The 25,037-nt window shown below is 37.0% G+C and overlaps 1 protein-coding gene and 1 long non-coding RNA gene across 2 annotated transcripts in view; one reads left to right on the top strand and one right to left on the bottom strand.

The window, feature by feature from the left end:
* Nucleotides 1-1,838: 1,838 nt before the first annotated feature.
* Nucleotides 1,839-18,586, top strand: LOC144432601 (adhesion G-protein coupled receptor G6-like). The gene is made up of 18 exons (XM_078120853.1): nucleotides 1,839-2,012; nucleotides 2,766-2,921; nucleotides 3,862-4,210; nucleotides 4,562-4,641; nucleotides 5,070-5,316; nucleotides 5,775-5,896; nucleotides 6,216-6,447; nucleotides 7,799-7,949; nucleotides 8,192-8,344; nucleotides 9,121-9,237; nucleotides 10,031-10,082; nucleotides 10,408-10,517; nucleotides 11,648-11,775; nucleotides 11,898-12,169; nucleotides 13,010-13,079; nucleotides 17,044-17,429; nucleotides 17,778-17,858; nucleotides 18,414-18,586. Exons 2-18 carry the CDS (start codon nucleotides 2,804-2,806, stop codon nucleotides 18,500-18,502), a joined length of 2,757 nt encoding a protein of 918 aa, XP_077976979.1. The 5' UTR covers nucleotides 1,839-2,012; nucleotides 2,766-2,803; the 3' UTR covers nucleotides 18,503-18,586.
* A 4,903-nt stretch (nucleotides 18,587-23,489) lies between these two features.
* Nucleotides 23,490-25,037, bottom strand: part of LOC144432605 (uncharacterized) — a 2,172-nt gene continuing 624 nt past the window's right edge. The window contains exon 2 of the long non-coding RNA XR_013480735.1: nucleotides 23,490-24,354. This is a non-coding gene — a long non-coding RNA (uncharacterized LOC144432605). The remainder of the gene's footprint in view (nucleotides 24,355-25,037) is intronic.

The raw sequence follows: 25,037 nt of genomic DNA, 5'->3' as shown, positions 1-25,037 counted from the left end.
GGGTATAGGGCTACCGGACTGAAGGGGAGGGTGGTGCAGGGCTACCGGACTGAAGGGGAGGGTGCAGGGCTACCGGACTGAGGGGGAGGGTGCAGGCCTACCGGACTGAGGGGGAGGGTGCAGGCCTACCGGACTGAAGGGGAGGGTGCAGGGCTACCAGACTGAAGGGGAGGGTGCAGGGCTACCAGACTGAAGGGGAGGGTGCAGGGCTACTGGACTGAAGGGGAAGGTGCATGGCTACCGGACTGAGGGGGGGGGGGTTGCAGGCCTACCGGACTGAAGGGGAGGGTGCAGGGCTACCGGACTGAAGGGGAGGGTGCAGGCCTACCGGACTGAAGGGGAGGGTGCAGGGCTACCGGACTGAAGGGGAGGGTGCAGGGCTACCGGACTGAGGGGGGAGGGTGCAGGCCTACCGGACTGAAGGGGAGGGTGCAGGCCTACCGGACTGAAGGGGAGGGTGCAGGGCTACCGGACTGAGGGGGAGGGTGCAGGGCTACCGGACTGAAGGGGAGGGTACAGGGCTACCGGACTGAGGGGGAGGGTGCAGGCCTATCGGACTGAGGGGGAGGGTGCAGGCCTACCGTACTGAGGGGGAGGGTGCAGGGCTACCGGACTGAGGGGGAGGGTGCAGGGCTACCGGACTGAGGGGGAGGGTGCAGGCCTACCGGACTGAAGGGGAGGGTGCAGGCCTACCGGACTGAAGGGGAGAGTGCAGGCCTACCGGACTGAAGGGGAGGGTGCAGGGCTACCGGACTGAAGGGGAGGGTGCAGGGCTACCGGACTGAAGGGGAGGGTGGTGCAGGGCTACCGGACTGAAGGGGAGGGTGCAGGGCTGTTTTAAAAGTGTGAATGACAAGGCTTCATGAAAACTTTGTGGCCTTTTACAATTTTACAATCCAACGGACATCAAAGATACGTGTGGACAATTTGTTATATCTGAGTCTCACCTGCATGGGGTAAAGATGAAAGTATAAAGTCTCATCTCTCCGAAGAAAGAAAGTGAAATTATTTTATTGATTAAAGCCACGTCAACCATTGCTATTGTCAACCTTAACCACTCAATTTACTGGACAATTGTATTTACAAATAAAATTTTGACAAGTTTTCTAAACTCAATGCACATTATTTTCGTTTTCAATTACTAGAATGACTTTAGATTATATAATACATTCTTTGACCTGGATTGAACCCTTCGTGGTGCTGTATTTGATGAAATGATCAACTTCTAGCATTTAATGGAAATATTTGCTGTCACACCCGTTATATACATCATATATCAACACACTTAACATACAAATGAATGACAGATTGTCAAGCATTTCTCAGGAATAACCCGGCATTATTTCCCTGGTGTTATTTTCCAGTCAAGCGCCATCACCATTCCTATCCCAATATCGGCACCTTAGACGGCGTACTTGTGTTATTATTTCGTTTACACATCATCGGTACTCTATGATGTGTTATAGAATTCATTTCAATCACTAGCTGTAACTCGGACAATCAATACTAGCCCTGCTTTATATACTAATCACCAAGTAAGAAATATATTACAGAACAATAGAGACATAGTTAAGCATTTTATGACGAGCTTGTTAGTGGAAATTAACTTTGTTTCGAAGAATCGTCATAGTTCAAAACTTTGAAGGTTGATATTTGAATAACAATACAACTATGGACGGTAAATAAACATGCACGTTAACGTTGATCTCATAGGTATGGGTCATGTTATGTCAACTAGTATATCACTGACGTGATTCAACGACATCTCACTTTCCGGAGGCACCACTACTTATGAATGGTCGATAATTTAAGTTTGTTTTCCAGCTTGAATATCTTCCTGATACCACAAGTCACAGCTCATTTCAGCTGCAGCACGTGCTTAAACTAAATAACTTGAAACTACACGGAGTGCATTGATTCAAGTTGTGACCATATCTACTACCGTGGTGGGAGTATATCCGCCGACTGTTTATTCACCAAGTGTATACGATATTGTGTGCTGTAACTTACAGGTCAGTTCAAATTATTCATGTCAATTGTTACTCGATGGACATTGAAAAAAATGCTCAGTTCTTAGTTTTAGTTCTGAGGTAAAGTGAGAGACTGGTCGTTAGGATATGAGATCTATGGAGAACAGACTCGATTCGTCAGCTATCTCAACAAGTTCACCACGGGAAGAAAACGGAAGGTCAGATGAGGACGCATAACTATGTCTCTACCACAGTAGACTATCAATAGTTTTAAAAAAAAATAGTCGTTGAAAGTAGCTAGGCAATGCTCGGTGTACCTTAACTACGTCTCTACCACAGTAGACTATCAAGAGCGTAGAAAAATAGGCGTTGAAAGTAGCTAGGCAGTGCTCGGTGTACCATTCTGAATGTAGAGTAGCTTTCAAAACCAGACATTCCAGAGTTGTGACGTGTATTTTATAACCATACTTGTTCTCTATACTTGAATTGTTTAACAACACCCTAATTTGAGGTCATAGACTAATAAAAGACTGAAAATAGTACCATTTACAGCTGATAGGGTGGATCTCGTTGTACGCAGGCATAGCTGCAGTTATCGACGAAATTCAGTACAGTTATCATTACTTTCGAATTCTCTACTTTTGTTGGAAGCGTGTCCTTTCGTCGAACTGCCAGTCAAATTTGCAATCATAAAAAACCACTGCGTGTAGCTTACACTTTTTAGGGATAATTGTAATTATAAACATACTTTTGGAATCTGGAAAATCTTAACGTTATCTTTCACTCTTTCTATAGAATGGAAATCTAAGGTATAACATCAATAAACGAAGAAGATGATGGCCAAATTTTTTTCGTTTATGAGGATTGTTGCGATTTTCAGCTTTGGTGAAATTAATGTTTCTGCGCAATCCCATCATTCAAGGGGAAATCATATAACGCAATTCAGTGAAGGTAAGGTTTGACATATTCTCTCTAGTTACAGCATGTGTTGTCCGGCGCTGACATCGTATCGGACGTGTCGTGAAGAGACCAGTTGGTATGTTAGTATGACAATGGGGTTACGATTGCACCAATATTGCCAATGACGTGAATGGCATGTTTTCCTTGAAGCGATTATGAATACAATAATACATTGCCATATGATAACAAAGGATTTGATAGTAATTCTTTAATTCTTGACCAAGCCAAACTTACTTCATTTGAATACGTCTGAATACTTCCTAGCTGGTCAGGATATACTAACAAATGCAATTACAAATTAAATCATCGTAACTTGCTCGAGAATCACACCGTGACGTTAGTAGGAATTAATAACATATCAATGATAACAGAACTCCATGGTTATGAAACTACATAAGTTTTCAACAATTTTACTAATCGTCATATTTATTCATCGCTTCTACTAAGTGGCAGAACTCAAACTCGGTATTTAGGAAAAATAAAGAATTCGACGACATAATTTATTAGGCCTATGGATAAACTATAATGTCGATGAAACCACTAATATACAATCAAGTATTCTAACAATGCCAGAATATGATTCAGTTCCATCAAAGGAATGCATCAATATTAATATCAACAAACTAGTATAGTAATATAGTTTAGCTACATTGTATTCTTTTATATAAATATTTTCACTCGAGTTAATAGCTTACATAAACCAAGATCTGTCCTCTCCAAGATCTGTGTATAAACTCAACTTGTGCCACTTTGCTATTTCTGATCTGTTGTCGTCATTATTGATGTTAATACGTCGTTGTTGGTGACAAAATTAACGATGTAGTAGTTTGAGTGATAACTTTTCACAGCATTTTATTTTAATAGGGTCTCTATTACTTTGCATTATTTTCAGACCCAAATTATTAATCCAACAATGCATTTCTTTTTCTAGAGTATATCTCAGTCACTGGCTACAGAGACTGTCAAGTGTATATCATTATGAAACAAATGGAAAATTGGAACGATGCTTCGGCCTATTGTAATGAGCTGAATGAAACTCTCAATATCAATGCCCAACTAGCAATTTTTGGGTCTATAGATGTTTTCGACGAACTCCGTGCACATTTGAGTGGAAACAGTCAATTGAAAAACCCAGCAGGAAGTGGGTATTGGGTTGGTTGTAATGACCAAGACACAGAGGACCATTTTAAGTGGTTAAATGGATCGTCAGTAGGATCGCAGTTCTGGGCGCTTGGTCAACCTGATGACAGTCGACGCAACCAAGACTGTTGCCTCATGTGGTAAGTTTTAGTAGGTACATTTTGTAATTCTCAGCTGATTGGAACAACAGAATTTGTTTTATAACGTGTTGAGTGTGCAATCCTGGAACAAAAATTGGAGCTTTAATTTACAAATATTGTTACTAATATATAGCAAAGTTCTTCGAAAATGAGTGGCTTCATTGAAATCGGTCTCACAGATACAGTATGGTTTTTTGTAATGTATAATATAAGTGTGGGGTAATCTTACAGTAGATTCATTCAAGTGTTAGAACAATGATATACACATTAAACGACTTGGTAAACGTTAGAATGTGGTAAACAGTGAGACGGAACCAATGTATGAATTGAGTACTTCAATTATATTCACAGGGAGAAAAAGAGAAATGATGAATTTTTTAATCTTGATGACGGTACATGTACAGATACAAATTCGTTCATCTGTCAAATTGGTAAGTTTGCATTAATTACTTGCCACAGTCGTCTCCTCTCGCAATTGTGACAAAACTAAAACAAAATGGAGCTGGTTACACCCAAAGTTTACAATTGTACAAAGTGAATGAAGGTAATTAACCTTACCTTTACGTTGTATTTTAGTCCCAAATGACGAAGTAATAACGCAGTATTTAATTGTAGGAGATTTCTTTCCAATTGAGCCTCGTGCTTGTGGTGTTTTCTACTACACTTTCAATTTCTTCTATCGTCAAAGTACAGCCACAGAGATCCCTACAGCACTCGTGCAAATACCTTTATTACGCCATACTTACACTCTCATGAGTCATGGGGTTTTGATATCATCATGTTTCAAAATAAATAACTTTCTATATTTCAATGTTGCCTTACGTGAATTACATTTTCACAATTTATTATTGTTTTGAAGATACAGGAAAATCTACCCCTTTCAATATCACGGCCACTGAAGACACACGATTGGTTTCTATCTGTCGTAACGATAGTAATGACGTCATGATCATTGATGAGGGGCGTGGTAAAGCAAAGAAATGTCTGACTGAAATATTCGTTGATGATGCCGGATTAATAAATTGGCCATTGACCAACATTGATCAGATGAGACAGAGAAACTGTCCTTATGGTGCAATTGGAAAGTTCAAGGCTACTAGAAAGTGGTAAGAAATTGCCTTCAATCTTTGACTTCAAGGTGCGGTATTAAAATTATACAGCGTAGACGGAAGTGTTCCATTTTATGCATACATCCGCTGTGCTTAGTCGACTGTTCCCCAATCCAAGTCCAATGCAACTGCGATGACAAAGTATACGTTTAAACACAAAGGGAAGGAAACAGAGACTCACATAGAAACTGGTCAATAACATTGCCAGCAAAACGTGTTACTTAAGCGATTGTGAAAGTGACAGAGTGTACATATAGTTGTGTGCAGTATATACTTTCCTTTACGTGCACACACACGCACATACATACATACATACATACATACATACATACATACATACATACATACATACATACATACATACATACATACATACATACATACATACATACGATGTGTATTACATTTTATCAATATTATCAAATTGATTAGAATGGTTTCCTGTTCTTATCTAGTGTACCAACACATGTTGGAGCAAAGTGGGAAGAACCAGACACCTCAAGATGTCTGCCTGCTCGTGAGGCTAGTCGTGGAAATCAACTAAATAATCTTGCTAATCATACATTCATTCCTCCAGGTAGGCATTGTACATCTTTAGGGAATTATATTATTTTCAACACCAGCATATTAGCATATAATGATAATATAGCTGATTGGCAAACACTAACATGTGATTTATAAGTTGTCATGATCTGAACTGACCCGTCTAGGGTAATTGAACCCTTATGCTATTTCTTCAATAGTTATTGACATCTTTATCTGCCTTGCAAAAAAGAACGTTTAAAAACCAATCTCATTCTTCTCCGTGGAGAGGAATTAAAGATTTATTTACCTTCAATTCATTAGCGTTCCCTATTATAACTGAATGCAATGTCCTTTCTATTTCTTTTCTTCAGGACAAGCGAAAAAAGTGTCAGAACAACTCAACAATCTCACTGCAGAATCTGAGAGTTTAGATGAAGATGAGATCAACCTTGCTGTGGATGTAGTCGGTAATATACTTGATAGTGAAGAAAATGGTACAGATATAGAGGTAGCAGAAAATGTACTACGAACTGTTAATGATATGTTAAATACCAACCCTGATGTATTGAAAGCTAGTCAGCGACAAAACAATGCAGCTGTAAGGTAAGTTATAGACGGGGTATATTGAAAGCTAGTCAACGACAAAACAATGCAACTGTAAGGTAAGTTATAGACGGGGTATACTGAAAGTTAGTCAGCGACAAAACAATGCAGCTGTAAGGTAAGTTATAGACGGGGTATATTGAAAGCTAGTCAGCGACAAAACAATGCAGCTGTAAGGTAAGTTATAGACGGGGTATATTGAAAGCTAGTCAGCGACAAAACAATGCAGTTGTAAGGTAAGTTATACACGGGGTATATTGAAAGTTAGTCAGCGACAAAACAATGCAGCTGTAAGGTACTAGTAAGTTATAGACGAGGTATTGAAAGCTAGTCAGCGACAAAACAATGCAGCTGTTATGTAAGTTATAGACGAGGTATTGAAAGCTAGTCAGCGACAAAACAATGCAGCTGTTATGTAAGTTATACACGGGGCATTGAAAGCTAGTCAGCGACAAAACAATGCAGCTGTAAGGTAAGTTATAGACGGGGTATATTGAAAGCTAGTCAGCGACAAAACAATGCAGCTGTAAGGTAAGTTATAGACGGGATATTGAAAGTTAGTCAGCGACAAAACAATGCAGCTGTAACTTAAGTTATAGACGTGGTATATTGAAAGCTAGTCAGCGACAAAACAATGCAGCTGTAAGGTAAGTTATAGACGGGGTATATTTTATACATAGTTGTTTGTAGAGCGCGAACTGCTAAGATTTTCATATCATTCTATATAAACACAAGCATAGAATACCCTGAAGTCAAATGTACCATGAATTGACACTGTTACTGTGTTTACTATTTCTAGTGAAATACACCATGAATTGACACTGTTAATGTGTTTACTATTTGAAGTCAAATACACCATGAATTGACACTATTACTGTGTTTACTATTTGAAGTCAAATACACCATGATTTGACACTGTTACTGTGTTTACTATTTGAAGTCAAATATACCACGAATTGACACTGTTACTGTGTTTACTATTTCTAGTCAAATACACTATGAATTGACACTGTTACTGTGTTTACTATTTGAAGTCAAATACACCATGAATTGACACTGTTACTGTGTTTACTATTTGAAGTCAAATATACCATGAATTGACACTGTTACTGTGTTTACTATTTGAAGTCAAATACACCATGAATTGACACTGTTACTGTGTTTACTATTTGAAGTCAAATACACCATGAATTGACACTGTTACTGTGTTTACTATTTGAAGTCAAATACACCATGAATTGACACTGTTACTGTGTTTGCTATTTCAAGTCGAATTGACACTGTTACTGTGTTTGCTGTTTCTAGTGAAATACACAATAAATTGACACGGTCATTGTGTTTTCTGTTCCAGGCTCATCAAGGCTGTAGAGCGACTGTCTGCGATCGTACAGTTAGGGAACCAATCAGAAACCACGATAGAAACTACAGATATTAAAATGACAGTTGCAAAGATAAATAGCACATCATTCAATGGATTGAAATTTGGTGCTTCATCTATGAAAGTAAGTGAAAACCGACAACCATATTGTATAATAATGTTAATAACTTAAAGTTAATGTATACATTTGCCGCCTTGATATGGTTAGTGATATATTCGTTTAAAAGAAACGGCATTGACTATTTATGTGTTGTTCCTATGACTCGCAATTGAATATCACTACAGTAAAACATACACTACATTTGCCAATGTTTTTGTTCAACTGACATTTTTGTCGTACTATACGTGTATATTTACTTTAAACAGGGTATAGTCTCACGGAATCTCACGTCAACAGCTGTAGAACAACAATCATCCATTGAACTGCCAACCTCTTTGTTCAGCGGATTCGATCCAACGAAACAAAACCTAATTACAAGGGCACAGTTTGTATCATACAGATCTAACAGATTCTTTAAGGTAAGTTTTCAGAGTGTATGCATATACTATGCAAAATATTGCCTTTGAACAGAAAATATGGATTACTCAATATATCCCCTTGCTGTTTTACGTCACAACAACCCGTGTTTACGTCACTGTTTCTGTGGTGATAAACATATGAGTCAGAACGTTCTAAATCGCCAATAATTTATATAAATTATATTTCAGGAGGTATACTTAGTTCATGGAAGTGTTATATCCAGATATATTCCTTCATTAACCCCTAAAAATCCTCGTGGCCTAATTTCTCTTACAACACGTCTTTTCCTTGGCTGACGTCGACTGCAGAAAAATATTGGGAAGTAATATCTTACAACGGCTAAGCTAACGATACAAAATGTAACGGCTAAGCTGACGATACAAAATATAACGGCTAAGCTGACGATACAAAATATAACGGCTAAGCTGACGATACAAAATATAACGGCTAAGCTGACGATACAAAATATAATGGCTAAGCTAACTATACAAAATATAACGGCTAAGCTGACGATACAAAATATAACGGCTAAGCTGACGATACAAAATATAATGGCTAAGCTGACGATACAAAATATAATGGCTAAGCTAACTATACAAAATATAACGACTAAGCTGACGATACAAAATATAACGGCTAAGCTGACGATACAAAATATAACGGCTAAGCTGACGATACAAAATACGAGATCACCTCAACGATATTTCATTGTACATTAGACGATTCTGACCTCACAATTGGATTTTAATCAATAATGTTCCATTCTTCAACACAGGCCGTCGACAATACGTCTTCGATTGGAGACAGTGATGTGATTGCTGCTAGTATTGGAGATTTGGAAATAAGAAATCTGAAAGAACCTGTCAAGATAGTGTTACCACATAAAGGACAAGTAAGTTTTCGTCTCTAATATTTAAATATACCTTTAATATTATCTACACTCATCAAGACTGTCTCGACGTAGAAATTAATTTCCATAAATGTATATATCAATCTAATCTGGGATGCAATGTTTGCTCTCTGAAATCTCAGACCAGTATAGGAAATGTTCTATAGTGGTTTGAGGTGAAATGGTATTATACTATTATGGAGACCATGTACATGTAAATAGCTGTATGGAGACCATGTACATGTAAATAGCTGTATGGAGACCATGTACATGTAAATAGCTGTATGGAGACCATGTACATGTAAATAGCTGTATGGAGACCATGTACATGTAAATAGCTGTATGGAGACCATGTACATGTAAATAGATGTATGGAGACCATGTACATGTAAATAGCTGTATGGAGACCATGTACATGTAAATAGATGTATGGAGACCATGTACATGTAAATAGATGTATGGAGACCATGTACATGTAAATAGCTGTATGGAGACCATGTACATGTAAATAGCTGTATGGAGACCATGTACATGTAAATAGCTGTATGGAGACCATGTACATGTAAATAGCTGTATGGAGACTTTAATAAGGACGTTCACTCATGACTGTACATGATGGCATGTTATACAATAAATGATACGAATCTTGCTCGATGAATTCTTCAGATTGGAGATAGTGGTAGTATATATAGTCCCACGTTTTTCACATTTAATACATTGTAGTTGAATGGGGACAGGCTTGCCGTTGAACAGTTACACGTAATTTGAAACTTCTGTAATGTACCATTTTCCACAGGTCAATAGCACTGGTAACATAAGCTGTGTATTCTGGGATTTTAAATTTAATGGTAAGTACACGGAGTTAGGATTATCTCGTAACAGTTAATATTCAAATTAAGTAATTAAAATAGTGACATATATAAATCTACTTGACATTCATGGCGTTTACACGTACAAGAAATCATCATGAAATATGTACTGTAAATATTATTAAAAGAAGATTCAGATAACACAACTATGGGGAAATAGAGTAAGGTGGGGGGGGGGTCAAACATCAACAAGTTATTTCTTAGAGAAAGAGAATGCGACGGTATTTGTTCACTGTTAAATGTTTACAATGTCTAAAATTATTAACAACATTTTCATTCCTGCTCTTATTCTCTCCCTATACAGATGGAAATGGTGGTTGGTCCAGTGAAGGTTGCACGGTCTCGGAGAGTACAGTTCAAGAAAATGTCACCGTGTGTGAATGTAACCATCTTACAAACTTCGCACTTCTTGTGGTAAGCGATTTAAGTACCTTCGCATAATGTGTTTCCATTATGTATTTTTATTTATTTATTTTCTGTATCCCTTTTATATCAGGGGCTCACTAAAAACATTAGGAGCAGCATTTACATATCCAAATACATACAAAATATGTTAAAATAGCAGCTAATAACTTCAAAGAAATAATAAGAGAGAAAGAAAGAAATTTTTTACAATTCTTCATCAGGTTAAACATGTTTTCCTATGTTCCATTGCACTAATTAGAAATCGCTGGATAAATTTGTCAATTTTTTTGACTTATTAAATTATCATAATTTTTTGCACTGTCTCCTATAAAGAGGCTTAACAGTTCTTTACCTTGTATAAAATCTTGATATAGGTTTGTCTCTTTATTGTTAAGTAAAAAATCTTTTGCATTCTTCATTAAGATGTGACGAATAGGTAGAAAGGCTGTCACACGAAAAGAGAAAGTTTTCAAGTGTTTCATCTTCTTGCCCACAGCAGGGACAGGAGCAATCAGAGTCACAGTTTTCCCACTTTCTCTTTTCATATGAAAGTCCAAATGTATATGATCTTGCTTTAAATTTTAATTGTGGCCCCTTGAGGTCATTTACTGATTTAAGATACGGTTCCGTTTCTAAAGATGTTTTGAACCTACGGTAGTGAATGAGACTAGACTTTTGTTCCATATCTTCTTTCCATTTAGATTCATCATACTTGAAAATTATTTGCTTGATTTTATTGTCTGAGAGTTTGTATTTCTTCTCTATGTGTTTTGAGATTTGTTAAGACGTTATTTATAGATTTAGGCCAATCCCAGCACAGGTTTATCGTGTTCATTTTAGAGTCTTGACTAATTGCAGGGAGTTTGTTGAATACAATCTTGGTCCATATCAATCTTGGAGATCTTGGAGATATCAATGACTAAGCTAGCTAGGGTCAGAAGGTTGGAACTAAGTTTCGATTACGTGTGCTTTTTACTTAACTTCCAACCATACTAAAACCTTGTTGTATGCAATGTATATATACCAACATAATGCCTAGATATCGGGTGACGATTTGGAATTCTTTGAGATTTGTCAGTGGTATTAAGTAACAGTAACTGTTGGATTTTAATGTATACTTAAATGTTTGTCTCTTTTAGGACGTGTACGACGAAGGTGATCAAGTCGACTCAGTCAGTCAGAAAGCATTATCTATAATATCCTACATCGGATGTGGTATATCTTTATTGGCATTGGTCGTAACCATAGTGACGCTGGTCTTCTTCAAGTTATTATCATTTGCTGAACTATTTTTTATCAACTTTTAAAAATCATTTTTGTTTCAATTCTGAAGTCTTATTATATTTTCACGTACCTTTATTCTTGATTCTCGTGTGTATTCAATTTTAGGAAAAGAAAGGACAAGTCAACCAAGATATTATTGAATCTATGCTGTGCACTGTTTATGGTACTTGTCATGTTTCTGATTGGTTCATTCTTTGTGGACTTCGCACCAATCATACCTGAGGTCTGTACAGCCATAGCCGTGTTGTTACACTATTTCCTATTGGCTGTGCTGGCATGGATGGTATTGGAAGCAATCCAGATGTATTTGTTACTGGTGAAAGTATTCAAGACTTATTATACACATTTTATGGTCAAGTTTTCACTTATAGGCTGGGGTAAGTGTGTTTTCATTAGCTTTAGGTAGTGTTTACACATACTGGGTAAGTGTGTTTTCATTAGCTTTAGGTATATATAGTGTTGACATATTGTAAGGCTGGGGTAAGTGTGTTTTCATTAGCTTTAGGTAGTGTTGACATGTTGTAGGACTATACTTTAGGCACCAATTAATTTGCACATTCGTGTTGGGGGTTTCTGTCTTCAAAGACTTGTTCAAAGTAGAATCAAAATACAACATGGTAGGAAATAACTGACCATGTCAAAGCTAGTATCTAAATAAGAATCCTGCTTTATTAGGTCTACTGATTTTATATGGTAGAGTTTAAAAGTAAAGTCCAGAGATATCTCACCCAAATTATAAATATGGGGTTTGATAAAAAGTCGAAACGTCCTTTCGTCTACGTTAAAGCTTGATTTCGGACGTTTCGCCCCCACACAGGAGATCTTCTTTACGATCAGAGAACAGTAAACAAAATGAACGAAACCAAGGTGAATAAAATAAACAAAACTATCGACAGTAAAGGTCTACTACAATAAATGTGGAAGTGTGCTAACAAGACAAAGTGATAAAGCCAGGGTAAAAGAACACTATAACATATTGGAATGATAAAATGAAGTAATACAAGTCTAAATGGATATGTAGAAAAAGGATTTGCAATAACGTATAAACATTCTGATAAACACGATCATTTAAAAGTAATAATCAATATGTGTTTGGTGTTTTCTTCTAAATCCAGGTATTTCATTTGTTATTGTTGTAATCACTATTGTATTCCTTATCATACCAGATATTCCATTGGTTATTGTTGTAATCAATATTGTATTCCTTGTCATACCAGGTATTCCATTGGTTATTGTGGTAATCACTATTGCTGTGGATGTTGACAGCTATGGACATTACAACACAATGTAAGTACCAGAGGTATATACACAATGTAAGTACCAGAGGTTTATACTCAATGTAATAAGTACCAGAGGTTTATACTCAATGTAATAAGTACCAGAGGTTTATACACAATGTAAGTACCAGAGGTATATACTCAATGTAAGTACCAGAGGTTTATACTCAATGTAATAAGTACCAGAGGTTTATACTCAATGTAAGTACCAGAGGTTTATACACAATGTAAGTACCAGAGGTATATACTCAATGTAAGTACCAGAGGTATATACACAATGTAAGTACCAGAGGTTTATACACAATGTAAGTACCAGAGGTATATACACAATGTAAGTACCAGAGGTATATACTCAATGTAAGTACCAGAGGTTTATACTCAATGTAATAAGTACCAGAGGTTTATACACAATGTAAGTACCAGAGGTATATACTCAATGTAAGTACCAGAGGTTTATACTCAATGTAAGTACCAGAGGTATATACTCAATGTAAGTACCAGAGGTTTATACTCAATGTAAGTACCAGAGGTTTATACTCAATGTAAGTACCAGAGGTATATACTCAATGTAATAAGTACCAGAGGTTTATACTCAATGTAAGTACCAGAGGTATATACTCAATGTAAGTACCAGAGGTATATACTCAATGTAAGTACCAGAGGTTTATACTCAATGTAAGTACCAGAGGTTTATACACAATGTAATAAGTACCAGAGGTTTATACTCAATGTAAGTACCAGAGGTATATACTCAATGTAAGTACCAGAGGTTTATACTCAATGTAATAAGTACCAGAGGTTTATACACAATGTAAGTACCAGAGGTATATACTCAATGTAAGTACCAGAGGTATATACACAATGTAAGTACCAGAGGTTTATACACAATGTAAGTACCAGAGGTATATACTCAATGTAAGTACCAGAGGTATATACTCAATGTAAGTACCAGAGGTTTATACTCAATGTAATAAGTACCAGAGGTTTATACACAATGTAAGTACCAGAGGTATATACTCAATGTAAGTACCAGAGGTATATACACAATGTAAGTACCAGAGGTTTATACACAATGTAAGTACCAGAGGTATATACACAATGTAAGTACCAGAGGTATATACTCAATGTAAGTACCAGAGGTTTATACTCAATGTAATAAGTACCAGAGGTTTATACACAATGTAAGTACCAGAGGTTTATACACAATGTAAGTACCAGAGGTATATACTCAATGTAAGTACCAGAGGTATATACACAATGTAAGTACCAGAGGTTTATACACAATGTAAGTACCAGAGGTATATACTCAATGTAAGTACCAGAGGTTTATACTCAATGTAAGTACCAGAGGTTTATACACAATGTAAGTACCAGAGGTTTATACTCAATGTAAGTACCAGAGGTTTATACACAATGTAAGTACCAGAGGTTTATACACAATGTAAGTACCAGAGGTATATACTCAATGTAAGTACCAGAGGTATATACACAATGTAAGTACCAGAGGTTTATACACAATGTAAGTACCAGAGGTATATACTCAATGTAAGTACCAGAGGTTTATACACAATGTAAGTACCAGAGGTTTATACACAATGTAAGTACCAGAGGTTTATACTCAATGTAAGTACCAGAGGTTTATACACAATGTAAGTACCAGAGGTTTATACACAATGTAAGTACCAGAGGTTTATACACAATGTAAGTACCAGAGGTTTATACACAATGTAAGTACCAGAGGTTTATACTCAATGTAAGTACCAGAGGTTTATACTCAATGTAAGTACCAGAGGTTTATACTCAATGTAAGTACCAGAGGTTTATACTCAATGTAAGTACCAGAGGTTTATACACAATGTAAGTACCAGAGGTTTATACTCAATGTAATAAGTACCAGAGGTTTATACTCAATGTAAGTACCAGAGGTTTATACTCAATGTAAGTACCAGAGGTTTATACTCAATGTAAGTACCAGAGGTTTATACACAATGTAAGTACCAGAGGTTTATACACAATGTAAGTACCAGAGGTTTATACACAATGTAAGTACCAGAGGTTTATACTCAATGTAAGTACCAGAGGTTTATACTCAATGTAAGTACCAGAGGTTTATACACAATGTAAGTACCAGAGGTTTATACTCAATGTAATAAGTACCAATGGTTCATACTCAATGTAATAAGTACCAGAGGTTTATACTCAATGTAAGTACCAGAGGTTTATACTCAATGTAATAAGTACCAGAGGTTTATACTCAATGTAAGTACCAGAGGTTTATACTCAATGTAATAAGTACCAATGGTTCATACTCAATGTAATAAGTACCAGAGGTTTATACTCAATGTAAGTACCAGAGGTTCATACTCAATGTAATAAGTACCAGAGGTTTATACTCAATGTAAGTACCAGAGGTTTATACACAATGTAAGTACCAGAGGTTTATACACAATGTAAGTACCAGAGGTTTATACTCAATGTAAGTACCAGAGGTTTATACACAATGTAAGTACCAATGGTTTATACACAATGTAAGTACCAGAGGTTTATACACAATGTAAGTACCAGAGGTTTATACACAATGTAAGTACCAATGGTTTATACACAATGTAAGTACCAGAGGTTTATACACAATGTAAGTACCAATGGTTTATACACAATGTAAGTACCAGAGGTTTATACACAATGTAAGTACCAGAGGTTTATACACAATGTAAGTACCAGAGGTTTATACTCAATGTAAGTACCAGAGGTTTATACTCAATGTAAGTACCAGAGGTTTATACTCAATGTAAGTACCAGAGGTTTATACTCAATGTAAGTACCAGAGGTTTATACTCAATGTAAGTACCAGAGGTTTATACACAATGTAAGTACCAGAGGTTTATACACAATGTAAGTACCAGAGGTTTATACACAATGTAAGTACCAGAGGTTTATACTCAATGTAAGTACCAGAGGTATATACACAATGTAAGTACCAGAGGTTTATACACAATGTAAGTACCAGAGGTTTATACTCAATGTAAGTCCCAGAGGTATAAGTATATTGATACTGTTGTATCCCTGCTTAGGTTGAGGTTACTAATTACACTGTGAATGTTATCGTATTTACATGTATAATTACTTGTGGAGAGTAATATAATTTTTACAAAATCTGAAACATACACACCATATGCCATCGTTTTGTCTGAGGACTTATCACTTTTCCATCACCGTTAATACCTCTGTATATTGACATCCGAGATTCAAAATGATATCATATGATTCAACGTGTCCGGAGAAATGAGCGAAATGCCAATGTACAACAGAATCTGTGGTTAATGTTTATAGTGTTTTGCTGACTCTCGTTTCTCATTTTGACAGACTTGTATGATGATCGCACAATGCGTGAAACTCCAAGTTACAACCAAGAAAGAGTTCCAGGACTACCAAATATATATATATATATATATATATATATATATATATATATATATATATATATATATATATATATATATATATATATATATATATATATATATATATATATATAATAAATCAGATATCAACATTCTTATGTAATACTTCGTTCGGCCAAGGCAAATGCCAATGGCCTAAGGGTCCCTGTGACTACAAGTCGAAAGACGATAGTTACAATCCCTTAGGTCCTGAATATTTCACAGCCAAATGAAATATATTGAGGAATAAAATATATTACTTATGCCTCAGTCTGCAATCAAAGTTTTTGGAAAATCGGGGAAGATAATAGCGGTTTTGGACGTATTGACTAATATTTTTTGAGCATCGCAGAACAACGTCGAACGACCAGGGTACTATACATTTCAATGGCCTGTTCGAATGCTCTCATCTTGGCTTCCGTGAGATAAAATGATTTAAGTGAGATTAATTTTTGTTTAAATTTTGTTTCTGAATCAGTAACTTTCTCTTTGATTCGTAGAAATGATAATGAATCGTTGTCTTCTCCATTTTAGGTGTTGGTTGTCTAGATACGCCTTCCTTGGTGCATTCCTAGCCCCGATGTGCTTGGTTCTCGTTTTCAACACAGTAATATTTTGTCTTGTCATCTATCAAATCTGTGGATTGAACTCCAAGGCACTGACAGCCAATGAACGCTTTACTATCACAGCCCAACTGAGAGCAGCCATTGGGTTTATGGTGCTACTCGGACTGACTTGGATACTAGCCATCTTTGCTATCGGTGATGCCAGCTTAGTCTTCCAGTATTTGTTTGCTATATTCAATTCACTTCAAGGCTTGTTTATTTTCATCTTTCATTGTGCCATGAAGAAGGAAATCCAAAGTGAATGGAGGAAGACGTTCTGTAGACGTAAGAGGGACAAGTACAAGTCGTCAACAGGTGATGCATGAGTGTTATTTACGATCGAATAGTCCCAATTCAACGAACACACACACACACACACACACACACACACACACACACATACATACACGCTCGCGCGCACACACACAAATACTAACACACACACACACACACACACACATCTTAGTTCGTAGACTATGGATGTATTACAGATGTGTTTGGTCGATAGCACCCTCGTCCAGTTGCTGAATAGACTTTGACGCGATTCAGCGTAGATGTATATGTCAAAAGTTCGTCAGAAGTTCAAAGAATTTGTTGACTTGACCTAATAAATTATGTACATTTTCCTCTTGATAACGGATTGTATTTTACATGTTTCCACAGACACCAATAACTTGTATGGAAGCTCGTCTTCTGCTGTTAGGTACACCGTTAGTACAACACATGAGACAGACGTCAAAATTGGTAAGTTGGTAAAATGGTGATTTTTTATGATATCTCCCTTTTCGAAAAATGTCAGACTTTATCAAACAAGACTCACATGCTGTTGCTATTATATAGTTAAGTTGTCACAGCAACCCAATAATTCTACAGGTTTGTATAGTTGTATCGTAGGACCATTCGATGAACTTTAACAGCTTGATAACAAAGGTTGTAACCTTGAAATAAGTTCACCTTTGATTGACAAACTGTTGAACAGGAAAACAAGGTAGTGACGTATTTTTTGTCGTCATACTGACGCCATTTATCATTAGTGATGACAATGACGTGCAAAAATGTATGATGACGTCATTGGATATACCTAATGATATATTTAAATTCACTTCTGCATTTTTAGTAGACAGTCCAGAATCATCAAGGTACGGCGGTAAATAAATGGACGATTTCCTGGAGTATTCAAAGTTGTTGTTTTCATAATTAATATAAGTTGTTTGAGAGGATAAGCAGGTGAATTTTATCATTCAGATTAAAGGTTTAACATCAAAAAATTCTTTTTTTTCTTCTTTCTCTGCTTGACAGAATCTTCTATCGCATCAACAGATCAAGGTTACCATGGCAACGGAAATGAACTTCATGAGGAGGAAAACTCGAATGAGACCAGACATTAGAAATATTAACAAGATATACTTAGGAGTAACTGTACACTCAGTGTATATAAACTTTACAGTGTCTGGGATAGGGTTTACTGGGATAGGGTCTGGGATAGGGTTTACTGGGATAGGGTTTACTGGGATAGGGTTTACTGGGATAGGGTCTGGGATAGGGTTTACTGGGATAGGGTTTACTGGGATAGGGTCTGGGATAGGGTTTACTGGGATAGGGTTTACTGGGATAGGGTCTACTGGGATAGGGTCTGGGATGGGGTCTGGGATAGGGTTTACTGGGATAGGGTTTACTGGGATGGGGTCTGGGATGGGGTCTGGGATAGGGTCTGGGATAGGGTTTACTGGGATAGGGTTTACTGGGATAGGGTTTACTGGGATAGGGTCTACTGGGATAGGGTCTACTGGGATAGGGTCTGGGATGGGGTCTGGGATAGGGTCTGGGATAGGGTTTACTGGGATAGGGTTTACTGGGATAGGGTTTACTGGGATAGGGTCTACTGGGATAGGGTCTGGGATGGGGTCTGGGATAGGGTTTACTGGGATAGGGTCTACTGGGATAGGGTCTGGGATAGGGTCTGGGATGGGGTCTGGGATAGGGTTTACTGGGATAGGGTCTACTGGGATAGGGTCTGGGATACGGTTTACTGGGATAGGGTCTGGGATAGGGTTTACTGGGATAGGGTCTACTGGGATAGGGTCTGGGATAGGGTCTGGGATAGGGTCTACTGGGATAGGGTCTGGGATAGGGTTTACTGGGATAGGGTCTGGGATAGGGTTTACTGGGATAGGGTTTACTGGGATAGGGTCTACTGGGATAGGGTCTGGGATAGGGTCTGGGATGGGGTCTGGGATAGGGTTTACTGGGATAGGGTCTACTGGGATAGGGTCTGGGATAGGGTCTGGGATGGGGTCTGGGATAGGGTCTACTGGGATAGGGTCTGGGATAGGGTTTACTGGGATAGGGTTTACTGGGATAGGGTTTACTGGGATAGGGTCTGGGATAGTTATTACTTCAATAACTAGAAATAAAAATAACACTGCCAGTTTTATTACATTAAATGTGACGAAATTAGGAGATTGAATTAGTTAGATTTGATGAGATTGAAGGGGTGAGGTATTTGTTGGTTGTAGACTTGGAGATGAGATACTACTGGAGAAATTGATTAGCTAGAATAAACAAGACAAGACAAGACAAGACAAGACAGGACAAGACAAGACGATGAAAAGAAAAGATAAAGATGGGCGGGAAGTTACAGAAATGGATTAATTGTAGAGATTGTCATTTACATCATACAACGATTCAATTAACTTTAGAAATGCTACACATAGAAACATTATCAGTGTTAAAGTTTACAGTATCAGATATGTTTAACAGTGCAGTCAGTAAGATGTCAGTTCGTTGACATTAAGTCTCTGCCAACTAGTATGCCCCCAAACTATTTGACGCTATAGTTGATCAGAGCATGTAGGATATGAAACTTTAGAAGTTAAACATTCCGTCACGGATACAGTTTCTGAATAAAGTCATTGTAAACAGGAGGAACACATGCAGTGTGTTGTAACTGCAAAACAGCTTTATATCCTTTAGATCAGCTATCGTTACGGTTTTATATTGGAGTATTGAGTATATTTGCTGCTATGAGTCACCTACATGTCACATTGAGTATGAAAGTTGACATACCATTGTAGAGGTTTATAAATGTCTTTTGTTATGCAAATATATAAGTTACAGTCTACAGTGACTTGGCGGGCCCCTTCTATGATATTTATACGTTGGCTCACGATCACATTAATTCATAATTTTAAGATAACTAACTTAAAGATGTTTCTGGTTACAGATTTGTCGTATACATGTATGTTACATCACTTCTTAATGTTAACTTTAGTTAAACCAAATACCCTAGTCACCTCTAAGTGGCACACCTGACATACTATCTGATAGACAACAAGTACTATTAACGAACGAAGGAACAAACACCCATCGCCATCAACTTTGATAGATATTTCTCAGACTGTATTTACAAGTTTGATTCTATATTGTATTTTATCACACATTTTATAAGATATATTTATGACCCCCGCCTATGACTTCATATCTTTATACACAATTTTCTCTCGGAATATTTGTAGCATTATGAAGGCTTCCGTGAAAGGTCAGGATACCTTGCAATATATACCTACATGGGCACGATTTACATAATGAGCATATTGATTTGCATACTGATTTTTTAGATTAATGAATTTGACAGACATAGTCACAATAATAATCTTTACTAATCCAAAGTTACATTGGAAATACATTTTGGCGTCTACAGCACATACAGTAAAATGCAAGCACCAAAACAACGGAGGGACATACATATACAGCTACTTACATAACGCTATTAATGTTATGAGTCTTAAAGACAAATAACATCAAAAATATTACATTAGCAACAATTGTTGAGGACAGAATTACTCCCAAAATGATAGCAAGATAGAAGACATGAACAGTGAACATGTTTATCTAGTGCAAGTTTGATTAAGCACATTCATACGACATAGAGCTGCTATGTATCTTGTTTTAATGAACAGTCAACGGCGCTGATTTGTAACTACGCTAACGTCCACAGTAGACATACAACGCAGATCCAGGGCCGAGGACAGTCTAGACTAGCTATTAACGGATCGCAAACGGGTTTTATCCTCAAACTCACTTAGTAAAATGGGGGGGGGGGGATCTACCATTATCTGTAATGGAATGTTAGATATTTGTATGTATTCCCAACATTCATATACTGAAAACACGAAGAAAAAAGAGTGAAGTTGACAAAACTGTATATATTGTATACTCGATCGCTTAACAATTTGTCATATATTAAATAAAGAAACAGTATGCGAAGTATTTTGCTTTAAAGAATGTTGTTATTAGACTGAGTGATGTGTGTACCAATCGACCTTCGTTTGCTTGTACAGCGCCCCCTTCCCACTCTTTTCAATGCGAGGCTATAATAGTAAGTGATTTCCTTAGCTAGGTCCTCTTTATGAATTGAAGCTATTCATTTGCTTGCTTTGTATAAAGTACAAACCTTGACACAAAGGGAAACCATGGCAATCATATCGGTAATGATATAACATGCACATAAGGTGGACGTTTGACATGACAAAATATTATTCGAATTAGTTAGTCACGGTTGCCCAGACTCACCGCTCTAGGGTCTATATTATATGGTTCTACGAGACCACCAAGTAGGCAGAGCCCACAGCGGCAAGAGTCTCGGTAACCGAATACGAGCTAGGTCGAAACTAAAGACGACTTATTGGATTAGTTTTTTCCACTTTCTGAGCCTATTTGACAATCTGACAATTTGTCATTGAAGTATTTTTTTTTACTTATATATATAGTTCGTCGCTCGAGTCTGTCTGACCAACATTCACCACAGACGACAAAATCTGATAATTCTTGAGACGATAAGGTTAAGTTGCAATTGCAGTCAGAAATTAATAATTGTTCATATCTTCTTTTGCTGAAATAATTGTATAGGTTATAAAGTAACAATGGAATGATTTCAAATTACAATGGACACATGAAATGAACCATGATCATATCTCATTTTAACGTCAGCATGCTAAGTAGTGTGTTCCTAAGTTGTGTGTCCCTAAGTAGTGTGTTCCTAAATACTAGTAGTGTTCCCATGTTGTGTGTCCCCATGTAATGTGTCCCTTAGCAATATGTTACTGACTAGTGTGTTCACGAAGTGTCCCTAAGACTAAGTAATGTGTCCCTAAGTAATGTGTCCCTAAATAAAGTGTCCTGAGTAGTGCATTCTTGACTACCTGAGTGATGTGATATTAGATGATCTTGTCACCTGATAGATAGTGAATAGTTTGAAATCAATATACGATGTTTATCGAATTGATTTGCACCCTAAAACTGTGTCACATTCCATGTTTGTCATGTTCGTCGTTCGTGATTGCAGCATAGGACTTAGTGTTACCGCTCTGTGAATCTTTCCAGAATTATCAGAGCTGTGGAGCAGCTTTCTATGATTATACAGTTGGGAAATCAATCAGAAACCACGCTAAAAACTTCTGACATTACAATGATGGTTACAGAGATTGACAGTACGGCATTCAAAGGGCTGACATTTGGAGATTCATCTGTTGAGGTAAGTCAGTAAAGTAAGAATGAAGAAAACATAAAAGGGCAAATTTGAATGAGAAATAAAGTATTTTGTGATATTCTTGACTGGCAATGTACACGTCGTTATACCTGGAGCATATAATTGAATAGAATATAGTTTAGGTCAAGCATACATCGACACAACCCACCAACCAACCAACCAACCAACCAACCAACCAACCAACCAACCGACTGACTGACCGACCGACCGACCAACCAGCCAGCCAGCCAACCAACCAACCAACAAACCAACAAACTAACCAATTGGCAAAGATACTTGTTACAAACAACCAAATACAAACAATCAAGTTAATTTTTAGTTTGTAGCTAAACATCGTTTGTGTTTTAACTCTACCTTAAAGGATACTATTTCAAGAAACAACAATTCGATGAATGATACCAGTAAAGCGTCAATTCAGCTTCCACATTCTTTGTTCAGTCGACTTGACCAAGTGGAACGAGAGAGAGTCGTGAGAGTGCAGTTCGTATCATATAAAACTAACACATTCTTCAAGGTAGGAGCTGAAGTGTGACGAAACTTTCAAAGTTCCCCTTTGGAAAAAGGAAGTGACGTTTGAAATATTACAATTGGTGTTATAGTAGATTGAAAATTTAAAATTCTCATCACTAGAGGGCGCCATGTCCACTAAATTACTCAGGGAATCCGCATTTTCAAGAATCTGATGTGTCGTTAAGTGATAAACAGCTATCCCACTTAATTTACTCTTTAAGACGTTTATACGTCATGAAATAAATTGTGTAACTTGAAGTTTAAGTTACGGGTCACAAGTGCATCAGGTGACGTGTAACAAAGCATGCGTGTGTAACTTTTTCAGAGACGTGCTTTATTCACTTAATTTATCATATGCCGTATTATGCATACAATAAGCTTAGTTACAGAAAATTACAGAAATACACGAAATAAACAAACTTAGATATATTTCCGAAAACTTCCCTGGCGACGATAATATGAATGGCTCTTCCCTTTCTCCATTTCAGATGTTGGTTGTCTAGATACGCCTTCCTTGGTGCATTCCTAGCCCCGATGTCTTTGGTTCTCATTTTCAACACAGTAATCTTTTGTCTTGTCATCTATCAAATCTGTGGATTGAACTCCAAGCACTGACAGCCAATGAACGTTTTACTATCACAGCCCAACTGAGAGCAGCCGTTGGGTTTATGGTACTACTCGGACTGACTTGGATACTAGCCATCTTTGCTATCGGTGATGCCAGCTTAGTCTTCCAGTATTTGTTTGCTATATTCAACTCACTTCAAGGCTTGTTTATTTTCATCTTTCACTGTGCCATGAAGAAAGAAATCCAAAGAGAATGGAAGAAGACATTCTGTAGACGTAAGAGGGTAAGGTACAAGTCGCCAACAGGTGAGTGGTATGTTTACGACACCTCATGAATAGAATCGTGGTTTGATCGTAAACACACACAGTGTACTTATGCAGTTTAAGCTTCCAGGTTTCTTAATAATGTGATATATTCAAATGAAAAGCAAATGATCGTCCGGCATAATTTCTAGAAGATTTACATGCCTAAAATAAACAATAAAGAATTCCATCATCGTCAATTTCCTAGCTTTGAATCTAAGCACAAAACTTACCATATTTCATTTGCTTCTACAGATACTAATAACTTGTATGATAGCTCGTCTTCTGCTGTCAGGTACAACGTTAGTGAAACTCAAGATACAGACATAAAAATTGGTAAGTTGGTAAAAAGAAATTTCAAGAATTTCCAAATGTCATGGATGCGCATTGCAACACTAATATCAATCAATGCGGTTTTAGGCTAAATTACTAACCAAATAAATTATTCACTATTATTTGAAAAATCGGTCATAAAGTATGAAAACATTTGAAAAGTTGTTTATTCAACAAATTCTTTAGTTTTGTATGCAGTTCTATAAGTTATAAAAGTTCTATGAGAAAGGTTGCAACCTTGAGATAAGTTCACGTTTGGTAGACAAATCATTGAACAGGAAAACATTGTCAAGAAGAAGGCGTACATTCTGGTATGTCATCAGTCTTTTAGGAATACATCACGTGATAATCATGTGACAGTACACAAAATATGGAATGACGTCATTTTCCGTACCGGACAGAGTAAAGTACGTATTTCCAATGAACAAAAAAATTGAAGGGCGAAATTTCTCAAAGGAAATAATTAGTCAACGTGTTTAGAAAGGCATGTAAAGGGTTGTCTTTTGTATTTGTTTGCCGCCCACGAATTATATCTGGAAAATTGCGAGATACTATTTCAAGTTTTTCTTTCATCAGTTAAATGAAACTCATTGAGTTTCCGAGGGTGACTTTTTACTGATTTAGTGCTCGCAGCAAAACTTTCAAATCTTGTGTTATCCAAA

Source organism: Glandiceps talaboti, chromosome 3, assembly GCF_964340395.1.
Source record: "Glandiceps talaboti chromosome 3, keGlaTala1.1, whole genome shotgun sequence".
Taxonomy (NCBI): domain Eukaryota; kingdom Metazoa; phylum Hemichordata; class Enteropneusta; family Spengelidae; genus Glandiceps; species Glandiceps talaboti.
The sequence above is the reverse complement of the archived record's forward strand: the minus strand, read 5'-3'. Positions and strand labels throughout refer to the sequence as shown.